The 14,435-nt window shown below is 43.6% G+C and overlaps 1 protein-coding gene across 3 annotated transcripts in view; it reads left to right on the forward strand.

Annotated features, from left to right (window-relative positions):
• Positions 1 to 1,837: 1,837 nt before the first annotated feature.
• rab11fip3 (RAB11 family interacting protein 3) overlaps positions 1,838 to 14,435 on the forward strand; it is a 79,225-nt gene continuing 66,627 nt past the window's right edge. The window contains exon 1 of one of the 3 annotated variants that reach the window (XM_033040698.1): positions 1,838 to 2,376. In XM_033040698.1, coding sequence (XP_032896589.1) covers positions 2,125 to 2,376 — 252 coding nt within the window. In that variant the 5' untranslated portion in view covers positions 1,838 to 2,124. The remainder of the gene's footprint in view (positions 2,377 to 14,435) is intronic. The other 2 variants (XM_033040699.1, XM_033040697.1) reach the window with 2 other exon arrangements.

Raw genomic sequence — 14,435 nt, forward strand, 5'->3', positions numbered from 1 at the left:
TTCGTCAAAACTCACACAGTCCAATGAAATGAGGACCCTCCAACTCAGCCAATGAAATCAGGATCTTCGGCTCGGCCAGTGAAATCAGGACTAAATTCGATCAGGGCCTCCAGGTCGACCAATGAAAGCAAAGCAACCTGTTCCTTGTTAGCCAATGACAGCGGCGGCGGAGGGTTTAATTCTTCGCCTGGCGCATGTCAGGCACACAATCCTTCTTGGCGACATTATGACTTTGGTCCAGGTGAATGTTTGACGTCTTTGTTTTTAATCGGTTTTGGTATTGATATTTGGTTTTGGTATTTGCCACTTGGCTTGAATCTCCTTTTGTTATTTGCTGAGACGTTTCCTAAAGAAGGCCAGTGAGCGTTGCCACTCCAGGCCTTCTATTGAGCTATTCATCGGCTCAGCCCCGGAGAACCAAAAGGCGAACCGTTCCTCAGCATCTGCCCTCCCATCGGCAACGTCGGGTTCCCGGTCTATTCGACGGACAATTGCAACGCACCAGAGGTAGAAGCCGCCAACGGGCTTCGCTTTAACTTACCTGCACTGTGCTTCAGTAGTTGACTTGGTGCGTCCTTTCGTTGTGTGAGGAAGCAATATGAGGCAGGGCACGTATTTCCCCACAGACACGCTTGTGTTGGGATCTTGTGGGTAATCCTGACCTCGTCCCATCCATTTCCCTCTCGACTCCACCCTCCCTGCAACTGTTTCCCTCTCCCAATTTTGAGGAAGGGCCTTCGACCTGCAATGTTAGTTAGCTCTGTTTCTCTCGCTACAGAAACTGCCCGAGCTGCCGTGTGCTTCCAGTATTTTCTCTGCTTTTGCTTCAAATTGGTAGCACCTGCAGATATTTGAGTTTGCGTTGCACGGAGTTTGTTGGTGTCTTTTAATTTAGCCAGTTGCGGCGAATATGCGATGCGACTGATTCACCCAACTTATACTGGTACATTTTCTATTAGGAAGCGGTCACTTAACGGTAGTCGACGTGCATCTGTGCGGATATCTTGGTATCCACGTTAAATGTATTTGTGAAGTTATCTTTCGAGAGCAGAACAATGTAGAAACTACCGAAGATAGATACAGTGCTGGTGTAACTCAGCAGGCAAGCGGCATCTCTGCAAAGAATGAATAGGCGACGTATCGGGTCTAGACCCTTCTTCAGTCCAGCATTTTGTGTCTATCTTCGGTTTAAACCAGCATCTCCAGTTCCCTCCTACACCTAGAAACTACATAATGCTGGTTTACAAAAACAGGCACAACGTGCCGGAGTAACTCAGATGATCAGGGAGCATATGTGAAGAGCATGGATAAGCGGCGATAAACACAAAGTGCTGGATGCCGGGCAGCAACTCTGGAGAAAACGAAAAATGACACCTATTATTCCTCCAGAGATGCTACGTGGCCAGTTGAGTTACTTCAGCACCTTGTGTGGGATAAACCAACATCTACAGTTCTTTGTTTCTAGGTCGATAGACGACGTTTCGGGACAGGACTCTTCTGCAGGAAGAGACGTAGTCAATGCATTGTTTAAATATCGCCGTGCTGGCAGGGCATTGCGTTATTTGGCGAGTGCAAGATTCCCTTTCTCTTATCCCGCCGCGGGTCCATTATGAATGGCCGGCTCTGCTATAAGATCTTTGGCCAAGCCCCCGCCTGTTAGCAACGCGCACGCGCAATGGCAGCGGCCGGCCGCGCATGCGGCGCACGGTTGCTATGCAGCGTCTCCAGGGCCGCGCGGGCGCGCCGGGAGACGGGTTACGTCATCGCGAGTCGAGTGATGGCGGCGCGGAGCTGCCGGGGGAGCGACTGAGAGGAGCGGGGGAGAGAGGCCGGGAGGGCCGCCCAGCGAACGAGAGAGGCCGGGGGTCGAGGCACACAGACCGAGAGCCGAGGTCGGGGCCCACCAAGTGAGGGAGGGAGGCCCGGGGTCCCGCTGAGCGAGGGGGGTGGGGGGGAGAGAAAAAGAGAATCCCCGAGTGCGGGGATCAACGCCGGGAAGCAGAGTGAGGAGCCCAGGGCCCGCAGTGAGGGGTGGGTGGAGACCGAACCGAGCCCGGTGACCGGCGCCGAAATGGACCGTCCCGATCCCCAGTGAACGGGGGTCGGAGCGGCGCCGCACCGGGCATGGAGTCTGCCCCCGGGCTGGAGAGGGACATGAGCCCGGGGATTGAGTGCCAGTTCCTACGGCCAGAGGGGGACGAAAGCTCGGGGATTGATTGTCAGTCCCCCGGGCCCGAGGGGGACGAGAGCCCGTGCTTTGAGCCGGGAGAGTGCGAGAGGTTGCGGGTGGTGTTCGACATGTTTGACCTGGCCGGGGAAGGACTCATCCGGCTGGAGGATTTCTGCCAGATCGCCAGCAGCTACGGCGCAGAACAGGTAGGGTGATAGCGCGATGTGAATGTGTGGGAGGCGGAGAAAACTCGCAGATCATTGTTCTGCTGGTATCATGGAAGGATTCACCTTCCTCTGCACAACGGATAACTTCAGTCAGATTAAACAATCCGGCCATCAAAATGATAAGCACAAAAATAAGATATAATGGGGGGTTTATGATTCAGGTGGCAAGATGAGATAAATGACACATCCGTACCGAGCTATAAAAGGTGCTTGACTCATGTTTTGTTAAGCTTCCAGCGAGTTATTTAGGTCATTGCTGCAAGATTTAGATAAACCAAATCATCTTATTTTGGTCGGGAAATCTTGATCTTGGTTTCTTCCATGCAGTCTTGCGTTAGAAGATTTGATGCAAGGATGTTTTCTGTAAAAACGCTGTCGTTTTGTGTTTTACGTCCAAATGCGGGCTGGTCACGTGAGATATCTGCGCGAATACTGTGTCCCTCCTTCTCCATCCCTGGGTCTCACCCTGGTGTTCAGCTCCAGAAACTACGTAAAAGAATGAGGCATTGTAGTTGAAACTTGGGATCAACTAAAGAGGGGTTCCCTTCTTGAAACTCGAGCGCACTGATACGGGTTCTGTTCCCTGGGGCAGGAGGGATAACGCTTAAAATTGAGCACATTCCTGAGGCCACAGTCTCATTATTAACGGGAGCTGGCTAATTTTACATGGCGCAAGTGTAAGCATTGCTGTGGGTGGAGTTGGACTCAAAGCTTCGCACTTTCTTAAAATGGAAAGTGGATGTTATGTTTTGAGGAAGTACTGATAACCGTTTACCTACACTTCGAGGACAATGTCGTTTGTAGATTATTACCAAAGGAATGCCTTTTTGTTGATGCCTAATTATTACGAATGCCTAATAATTGGTGCAGAAGAGCCTTGTTTGTGTGTGCTATGACTCTGACACTATAAATTGTGTGTGCTATGACTGACACTATAAATTGTCGTAATCTATATGCATATAGATAAATCAGAATGAGAATGTGTTATTTATCCAATTGGTTGAGACTCCATTCTTGAAAATAAACTAGTTCAATTAGGAAATTTGTGTCTAAATCTGCAGCATGGGATTGCATGTACCTCTGATACACTGTCCTTACTAGATATAATTAAATCTTCAATGGCATCTGGCTGCTTGTAATTAGCTCTGTCAGCAGTGGTTTGCCGGTTTTGCTTGCTGGTTGCCTCAGTGAATCGTTGTCGTTCTGAAAGATGCTGCCTGTCGAAGTGGCTTTGGAATTTCTAATCTCGTGTTGCTAAATACATTTGGTAGATAGGAGGTGGGGTGATTGGTGGTGAGAAAGGGCCTGGAGGATTTTTATGACTTTGAGGGTGTGGAGGCTTGAACATACAACATTTTAAAGATAACCTGCACTGAATTAAATGCAGATTAACTGTATTACATTACGTAGTGAATCTTGAATAAATCTGGATTTAGTGGATGGGAGAGCTGTTGAGAATAAAATGAGTATCAAACATGGATTAAGGTTTCATCAGCAAGCCTGGGGTCTTGTTCAACCCTACCTCAGCAGGGATCTACTGTCGGCTTTTGTCGAGATTGTACTCTGTATATCGGTTTGTACTGTTTTGGACTAGTTACCAAGTATTATTGATGATTTGTGGGACTATTGGTTATTGTATATTTGTGATTTAATGTGCCTATAAATCTGCAGCAAGTAAAATGTTTGTGTTTCCATTCTCGGTTTATATGACAATGAAACTGAGATGGGGTAAGGCAGGAAATGAGTAGTGAAGATGGAAACTGGTGATGTGCAGCAGAGCTGTGGGTCGTAAGAAAATGTCATGTTTACTGATTCATTATAATGGAACCTGATTCATTTTAAGATTGTGGTGGTGTGAGTGACTGCAGACCAGGGAAAGTGCACCAAGCCCCAAAGACCACTTGTGCCGTTTTTGATTTGAACAATTTGTGGGGTGGCTGTGACAGAAACTTTGTCAAAAAATAAAAAAATGGGAGTTTCCTGAGGTGAACAGAAGTGGGAGGCTGTGCCATTATCAAGGATGACTGACTTTATTTCTTGCTTCAAGTATAACTGTAACAAGTTTTTGGCCTTCAACAATATCCCTACTGAGAAGTGTAGCCTTGAATACAATATGTATTTGTTTCTTGCATATATATATATATATATATATATATGAACTTGGCATACAAAGAGGAAATGGGTTCCTCCATCACATCCCGTTTTAAATACTGAATGCCTGACTGTAGCAAACTTGAGAACATGTAGCATGGGGTGTAATGGCCATTGTGCGCAGGAATCTTTCAGTTCAGAATAAGTTTAAATAATACGAGGAAAAAAATTGGATGCAGGTAATTTCTTGAGTAGGAACGTCAAGACGCCCTTGTACAGGGGTCAGAGAAAATTTGTTTTCATTGGCACAATGTAGCTGAAAGGAAATCTTTCCAATGAATGGTGTTCATTACTTGCTGTTCATGGAGCGTTCTAAACGGGATTGAGATCTTTATGAAGGAGCATAGTCATAGAGTAATACAGTGTGGAAACAGGCCCTTTGGATCAACTTGCCCACATTGGCCAACAAGTCCCAGATACATAAGTCCCACCTGCCTGTGCTTGGTCCACATCCCTCCAAACCTGTCCTATCCATGTACCTGCCTAACTGTTTCTTAAACATTGGGATAGTCCTCACCTCAACTACCTCCGCTAGCAGCTTGTTCCAAACACCCACCACCCTTTGTGTGGATTCCTATTAAATCTTTTCGCCTTCACCTTGAACCTATGTCCTCTGGTCCTCGATTCCCCATCTTTGGGCAAGAGATTCTGTGCATCTACCCAATCTATTCCTCTCATGATTTTATACACCTCTATAAGATCACCCCTCATCCTCTTGTGCTCCAAGGAATAGAGACCCAGTCTACTCAACCTCTCCATATAGCTCGGACCCTCTAGTCCTGCCAACATCCTTGTGAATCTTCTCTGAACCCTTTCAAGCTTGACAATATCTTTCCTATAACAAGGTGCCCAGAACTGAACCCAATACTCTAAATGTAGTCTCATCATTGTCTTATACAACTGCAACATAACCTTCCAACTTCTATACTCAATACTCTGCCTGATGAAGATTAATATGCCAAAAGCCTCTTTGACCACTTTATCTATCTGCGACTCCACCTTCAAGGAAACATGCACCTGCACGCCTAGATCCCTCTGGTCTACAACAATCCCCAGAGGCCAACCATTCACTGTGTAGGTCCTGCCACAGTTAGACGTCCCAAAATTCAACACCTCACATTTCTCTGTATTAAATTCCATCAACCATTCCTCGACCATCTGGCTAATTGATCAAGATCCTGCTGTAATCTTTCACAAGCATAGAAGGAAAAGATGTTGAGGAATGTGGTATTGGTAGCTGATGTGAAGGTGCCGTATAGTCTAGATGTCACCTATACAAATTTATTTGAGCTGCTGTGGGTTTGGAGAAATAGAGGAGAGACATCAGAAGTTTAAATTCCAGGGGAATGCAAGAATTTCATTGTCCTATCTGGGACACATGACGATAAACTCTCTTGACTTGACAACTTAAATGGAGCTCAACCTTGTAGTAGAGTGGTACTGGATATTGGCATGGCAGGGTTTTCAGTTGAATGATGTTGATTGGGTAAATAGTTGTAGCAATATACCTTAGTCTAGTGATGTTCACAGAGGTGGGCATTGTGTAGATGGCAGAATGTATTTGATCAATTCTTGTTGTAAACCGTGATGCCTCAAAGGAGAGTCCATTGAAAGTAAGTTACAGTCTGTGCATTCACATGATTGCATATATGTTAAGTGGGATGGATTTATGTAACTTTCTTTCCACTATACAGGTCCACCACCAATGGGAAAGGATCTGCCGGGCCGGGCCGAGGTTCCAGAATCCAGGAGGCAAATGTCAAAATTACCTCTAATCTGGACACTTCGTATAAACCCCTGGTTGGGCTCTGCTGTACTACTCTTTGATTATTATTTTTTTAAGACCATATGAAACTGCCTGCTTTAACTCACTCCAAATCCCTCTTGCCCATTATCCTCTCGCTCACTGGCTTATGTGGATTCCAAAGAAGCAGCATCAATTATTTTTATAATCACTTGCCAGGCATCCTCCAAGGTTTCTGTTCAACTCTGATTCTGGAGCCTTGGCCATCCCCTTGCTCATCATTGGTAGCATTTGCAAAAAGTAATTTGTTCCTGAGCCTCTTGCCTCTACTTTAAGGTGCTCCTTGAAACTTACCCCATACAAATCTTTTGGTCAATTATCCTAAGATTCAGTATGTTGTCATGGAAGGATGCCACAGATATGTGGTGTCAAATTTCATTAATGCTTCTGTGAAACGCGTTGAAGCATTTAGCTGGGTAAATGTAAATTTGCTGCTGTTGTTGAATGACTGGCTGTTGCCATGGCCGTGGAGTTATGACATCATTTGAAAGGCCAGTTGGTGCAGCAAGGAGCTGCCATCAGCATGGCCAGAGCAAAGGTTATGCTTGGCCTATCTGCTTGTTGGAATGTGCTGCCTGTCAACGCTGAAACATCTGCCTTGCATTTTGCTAATTGTATTGTGAAATTCTTCACATTTGGTGTAAGTATTGGAGCTATTTTGATAACAGAATAAGTATTTTTGAAAATTATCATGGAAAAAGTAACCAGAGGTGCTGAAATTCAGCTAGGTGCTGAAATTCACTGTCGATGCTGGAAATGCAAGTACAGAAAATGCTTGGCATCTTCTGGCATGCCTGGCCACATCTGTGGCAAGGCATACAGAATGAACGTTTCTGATAAAGGGGTTTCAACCTGAAACATTAGTTTTCTTTTCCTATGGTTGTGGCTGGCTTTTGTGTTGTCCAGTCCTGGCCTTTGTGGCTTGATCTTCATCCTCTTGGCTGCAATGTCCCATCATTGTGTGAAGCTCAGTAAGATCCACTGTTGTGGTAATGATGTTTAGCTGATGTTGCCATTGAGTGATATTTTCCTGGTGTTGGGTAGTTTCTGTGAGCTTTGCTTTTATTGGGGTTATAATCGCAGCTACCTTTCGATGCAATTGGCCTGAAAAAAAACAGAAGACAAAAAATACCACCTCTTGCTCAATTTTGCATGCCCTTCTTGGAGTGTCACAATCTTGGTGCTCGGTTTGCATCATGTGCCATTGGAAAGCAGGGAACCAGAAACTTAAAGACTTGCCTACATGTAGATGCTGCATATAAGGTATATGTAAGGTAATACAGCTCTGAAGGATATCTAACTGCTGGAAATGATGGGAGAAGTTGTTTGAAGTGCTTGGGGGTCATTTTAGAATGGTACATCCTATATTAAACAGTTTTAAGTCAAGTTTACAGATCTTGGTTGAATTATAAACTGAACTAGTTATGTCCTAATTGGTTAGTGTCAATCAGAGATCTGAGTCCTGCTGCTTTTGGTAAAGAAGCGTGTGCAGTGTTCGTTGCATGGAACAAATTGCTAGTGTTATTGACCTATAATTAGCACACCACCCATTGCCCAATACTCAAACATTGTGTACCATCGCCAGTGTTGTCAGTCTGCAGGGCACTCTTGGGGGAAAAAAGATGTATGGAAATCTGAAATAAGAAGAAAGTTCTGGAGATTGTCAGCAGGTCCTGCTGTATCTGTGGAGAAAGCCACGGAGTTAGCCTTTTGGATCAATGACTGCTTCAGTGGTACATTCCCTGTGTTCAGATGTGGTATATTTGAAATTTTGTGCAATGTCTGAATGCAGTGTAGCTCTCTACAGTGCTTTAGAAATTCCTTGCAGGTAGCTCCACTGAGCCTGCTGCAGAATAGCTGATTTCTTTATAAATCTGCAGTGCAAGTGGATGATGTGTTGATTCTGTGGAGGCACTTTACACCATCAGTTGATCTCCATAACCAGTGGCAGATATTTCCAATCTGCACGCTGTTGGCCTGAATTAAGCTGGTGACACCACTGGCAGAGTGGCTCCTGGTACGTCTGAGATCAGATCTTCTCTGAAATCTTTTTCCTAATGATGGTAGGAGTAGGTCATTCTGCCATTCATTTCATCACAGCAGATAGTTCTGCACTACTTTGCTGCAGTAACTCCATACCCTTTGATTCTCATTGCATCTTAAAAATCTCGATCTTTGTTGAATGTACTTAACAACTGAGCCTCCATCTTCCCAGGGTAAACAATTCAAAACTTCAATAACCTCTGGGTGAAGATATTTCTTATTTATCTTGAATCGCTAACTCCTTTATTTTAAGACTTTGATCCTTGTTAACTGCCCACCCAGTTGGGGGAAACATCCACTCTGTCAAGCTCCTTGAAAATATTGTACATTTCAAAAATATTCAAATTTTTCTAAACTTGAGTACAACCCTAGTTGTGCTCCTGCTGCAAGTAGGGAGACCAACCTGGACACTATATTCCAGATGTCATCGAAAGACTATTTATTTGTCTTTATATTAAAAAAAAAATTTGTGTGTGTTAAAAGTTTGTGTAAATGTTCTCCGGTTTGTTTTATGTGAGGGGGAGGGGTCGTGTGAAACATTTTTCAGTTTCTTACCTTGCCGGAGATGCGATTAATTTTTGGATCGCATTCTCTGATCGCTCTGTGGCCTACCATCGATTGAGCTGGAGGACTCCTCGGACTGAGGGGAGTCCGGCGTGGGGGAGCTGACATCCCCCCCCCCCCCCCCCCCCCCGATCCAGGTGCAGATCGCCAATGCGGATGGCCCGCCGCTGGCTAGGGGAGTCAAGATCATCCCGTCAACGGAGGCCTCGAGGCCCCTGGCTGGGGGAGAACAAAGGGAAGAAATTTAACGTTTTTTTGCCTTCCATTACAGAGAGTAATGTGGAGGAGTCTCTGTGGTGGATATTTACGTTGAAATGTGATTTGTGTGTTCCGTTGCTTTTTATTTGCATGACTGACTTGGCAAATGAAATTCCTTGTATGTTGCGAAACATACTTGGATAATTAAGTATCATTGTGATTGTGATCAGAACCCAATATAATGGGAACAAGATGTTTCATGGGTTGGGATAGTCTGTTCCCAGAACGGGATCAATGTTGGACACCGATGGGTTAAAAAATTGGAATGGCTGAAATTGGTCACAACTATTGCACTATGTTCTGTTGGTGAGATTTGTGATGTGGTATGGATGCACTTTATTACTATGATCTGTGTTGTTATATGTGTTAATGTGACTAAAGCAGTGTGCCATCATGTACCGAACCCAAATACCACCAACCCTGGTTGCGTGGCAAATAAAGATTCTGTCTATCTTCACAGAATTGTAGTTAGTAACCATAGGCATGATGATCATAAATGGATGTGAGATGGAACCAACTGGTCTCTCGTGGGTTATTTTCATTAAAAGATGCAACGGGCATGGATGGAATGTTTTCAGCATGGTATCATCAAATCAGCAGTCTGGCACCCGTTCTCCATTCTGCAACGTTTATAAAAAATAAAAAAAACAACTTGAGAGTTGCCTGTGAAATGCCTTTCTGTGCCCTTTTTTCAAACTGTACTTCAGCAATGGAAGTAACTGAAAGATCTAATTACTATCAGGGAGGCCACAGTACCCAACTTGGAATGTTAACTGTTACTGTTTGATTATCTGGCATTTTTTTTAAAGTTGAGAATCTCACAGAATCCAAGATGATGGGCACGAAAGCAGCATGCAGTTTGCGATCAAACTTGTGACATCTCTTTATCATATAATGCTGTTTGGACTGCATTTATTTATTTTTTCCATTGTCCAAGAATGGAAGCATACTACAGTCAACGTGTTTAAAAAGAATCTGAATGTAGATTGGCCGTAGTCATTCACCACAGCAGGCTCTTCGGCCCACCATTTCACGCTGACCTATCCTAATCCCATTGACCAACACCTATTTAGTAGCTGTTTATTCTTTGAAGATTCAAATGCTCATTCAGGTATTTTCAGCACTTCAATTGCCTGTGTATGTCACAAAACTAGCTTTGAAGCATTTGAGAGCTTCAGAGGGATTTTGTCCAATAATGCTTGAGGATTTTGTACCTGTCTGATATAGTCGCAATCAGCATTAAGTGACCAGACTAGTTTGGTGAGCTCAGTTAGATGGAATGTATCTCCACATTCCAGAAGAACTGTCTCTATTTCATCCCTCCCTCCCTCCCTCCCCCTCTCCGAAAAATAAAATCTCCCAGATTATCAGGTTGCACTTGATTTTCTTGACTGATTTTAAATTGGTCATGCTATGGAGAGTGGCCAAATCAGCCCATCGAATTTGTTTGTGCAATTAATCCATCCATTAATTTGCTCTTGTATCACAATTAAATTATTTCCTTTTTCACCCAACTACATTCTGAACACTTATTGTGTCTGATACTATTGTAACCCTGACCCTAACCATTTGCTTTGTTTATAACATAAATTCTTTTGTTTCTGCCTTTAGATTCTTTTGTCATCTGTCTTTGTTCCATTTCCTGAGGTTTGACTGCTCTGTTTACTCATCCCACAGCATTAGATAACCTTTCCACTACCACAACAAGCAGCCCTTTTGCTTTTTGAAATGTTATGTGTAATTTATGTATAAATGTTTCTTGTTTTTGAATCTCTGCCTGTGAATCTGTTGCAGGCAAATGTTTTCAATGTGCCTACACCTCACTGTACTTGTGCATATGGCAAATTAAAAATTAACAAATGTATTTCCAATTTGCTGAGATGTATCCATTTAGCTGTAAATTCCCATGTCTTCCGAATTGGGTCGGTGTGCCCCAATAATCAACTTTTAAATAAATAAGGTGGGACATATACTGTAAATGGTAGGGTGCTAAGGAAAGTTGATGAACCCATGTCTTGGCGTAAGGCGTTTAGATGAAGTAGAATTTGTAAAATGCATCTAAAAGATTTTTAGAGCAGAATGTAGAGGCTCCTACTAAGGAAGGGACTGTATTAGAGTCATTGTATTATGAAATACCCTGCCAGTGAGCAGGCTGTGGGCTTACCTCCCACATCCTTGGAGGCCCTCTGGGGTCGGCTGTGGGAGGTGCCCGTGATGGCGCATTCGCACGTCGTGTCCAGACCAATGTGTTGGTGGAGTGGGCCGCTAGAGGCCCTGCAACAGCCTGGAGCTCAATTGGATCAGGTGCTGCTCCAAGGTGCATGGATCGGACATGGCCTACAGTGGTGGAGGACACCGACAACATCACTTGGTCAGGCTGACCCCTGCAACTTTGATCCAACACCACTGCCAGGATAACTGGCCTTTAAGGCCAAGTTAGGCCTGCATTTTTAACAACTTTGAAACTGAAGGATACAAGATGCTCTTGGAAAATGTGGCGACTCTTGTGTATTGCCTCAGTATAATCTACTATTCTTGCACTCTTCAACTTAAGAATGATAGTGCCTATGAATAGTAAGATTTTTATTGAACTGTGCAAAAAAGGAATTTAACTGTACCAAGCACATGTGAAGAATAAAGCACCTTTGAAGATGGACACCTGGTGGAATTGTATGTGAAGGACACGCTAACCATTATTCGGTACGTTTCAAGGTTGTCATGGGAAAAGATACGGTTGCCTTTTTCCCTGCTGTGACCATCACTCATTCCCTTTCCAGTTGCATGTTCCGGAGCTGCTGGGTTACCTGCTGCTGAAAGGTATTTCCCATAAAGCACGTCCTCTGTGCCACAATGATGGCAGCTGTTGCTCCATCTCCGAAAGCCTGAGCTGTGGACAATACTTTCTGCACTGGTGGTTTTGTAGTACATAATGTACATTCTATGATCTTGGCTGGCCTGCTGTGGCTCTATTTATTACATTAACTTCACTAACCATGTACCTAAAATACTATTCATTTCTTTACTTGCCCTAGAGGAACGTTTTAATTCTCTGTTCTTTGTTTGCGTAAAATGGTTGTTTTTTTTTAGTTTTTATTAGAACGTTCTACAAATAAAATTCTTGGCTCCTTTTGAAGCTTTTTTTACTTGACTGCAGCTGACACCTGACATTGCTTTTTCCAAGCACCTGATATTTATGGTGATTGAGATCACTGGCGGTGGATACGTGGCAGAAATGTGGGGAGGGAGCTCCGTGTTATAGTTCTTGTTGAACCTTGCATCCTCTGTTAATAGCTGCCCATGTACTTTACCAGAAGCCGCTGGCTTGCAAACTTTGCAATGTCCAGTGCTGCCCCACCAGTAAGACTGGCACTTGCATTGGGGATGCAAGGAAAATAGCTTGGTTATATTTTCACTTGATGGTTTTCACTGTAATTTTCTTGACCTTCTTCCTGACTTGTACATCTGAGTTCCTGTGGTATGGAATAATGGTTCGATTGAAAGATACATGTGGAAGACTTCTGCACTCCTTGCCCATTCTGCTTGGACTGTGCTATATAAATTAATTCCCCCTCTGCTTCTTAAACTCGGCACTTGGTTCTTTTGTGTGCTGCAGTGATGTCCTTTGCCTAGCTCCCTCCTGCTGGTTACACATTTTCCCCTTCAAATTCATGCTGACTGGAACTAATCCTGTTAAATTCTCACTTATCAATTCCTTAGTAATGCAATCCAACATGTTCCTAGCAAGTGGTGTGATGCATTTGGCTTGAAGTCCAAATCTTCCAAATTGGGGCCTTTGGGGCACTTGGATTGCTTCTATAATCTGAAGAGCACAATAAGGTTGGCCTAGTTTTTTATGTGAAATGAAAATTGGATGTGAAAGATTGTAAGGTGCTAATGGTACACAGTAGGACAATCAGTCCTTTGGAGGAAAGCACTTGTCTGAAACAAAGCTGATCATCTATTTTTAAATACTTGCAGATATGTGGAGATGTTCTACTGTTTTCCATTTCACATCAATATCTGCCATTCAAACAAGTTTTTAAACACTAGTTAAAATGTTCATAACTACATATTTTAACAGTCTGAAGTATTTTTTTAAAGTGTATTGTCATCTGTAGCAGCAAATATTTGCAGTCAGTTTATAATTACACACTGCCACTCAATGGACCTGAATTTGAGTTTATTTTAGAGATTTTATTTCCCTCATTTACAAAGCTTCGATGTAGCTGCCTTTGTTTTGATTTGGATTCCATAAATTGATTTGGAGGGTGCTATTTTTCCATACCTTGGTAGTATGTTAATAGACCGTCTCTTGGAGTAAATTACTCGAAAGGCAGGTGCTGGACATGCTGTGGTGAGGGGGGGTGGTTGCAGTCTGATGATTAGAGCCCCTGATATTAAAGCAAGATCTGTTGGAGATCTGCCAAATATGGAGCTCCTTATTTGGTGGTTGAATATTGCTGAGGTGTCGGGGAGGGGGTCATAACAGTTAAAGCTACTGGACTGATATCCTAAAGCTGGACTGTTGATCCGGCAACACCTATTTAAACCCCAGCGCAGCACCTGGGTGGTTTACATTCATTTGAATTGAAAACCTATTATCAGTGAAGGTGATCATGAAACTGCTGGATTGTTTTAAAAACTGAATCACCTGGATGAAGAATATTTCAGTTTGGCCTATTTGTGAAGTTGGGCCACAAATGTGTATAACTCTTAATTTATTTCTAAAATAGGGGCACAGTTGTGTGCCACAGAAAAAGGCTCTTTGACTACCATGTCAATGCTGACCATTTGCCCATTTCAACATTAGGTCTGTATCCTCCTATGCCTTGTCTTAAAACAGTCCAACAAAAGACATTTAAGGATGGGCAACAATCCTTGTAAGTCAACAAACACAAACAAATCTGTCAGAATGAATATCTCTCTTGCTGACCACATTGCATGAATTAAACCCCCCCCCCCCCAAAAAAAACCCCCTACTTTTGAAGATCCCTGGTGAAATGTTATTGTGGTGGAGCAATAGAAAGCGGAGGTGATGCTAAATTAGCCAGGCTCTCTGGAAACTGACTGAAGCTGATTTGTGTTCCCTGTTCAGATTCTTTTCAAGCTTTGCTGACTATGTCAATTGCTGCATGACTACCCAGCAAATGACTGACTTCAATGGGCTCTGTGGCTGAAGAGCTGCAAGTGGCTTTTATCTTGGATTTGACTTGACAGA

The sequence above is a fragment of the Amblyraja radiata genome, chromosome 22, assembly GCF_010909765.2.
Source record: "Amblyraja radiata isolate CabotCenter1 chromosome 22, sAmbRad1.1.pri, whole genome shotgun sequence".
Classification (NCBI taxonomy): Eukaryota; Metazoa; Chordata; class Chondrichthyes; order Rajiformes; family Rajidae; genus Amblyraja; species Amblyraja radiata.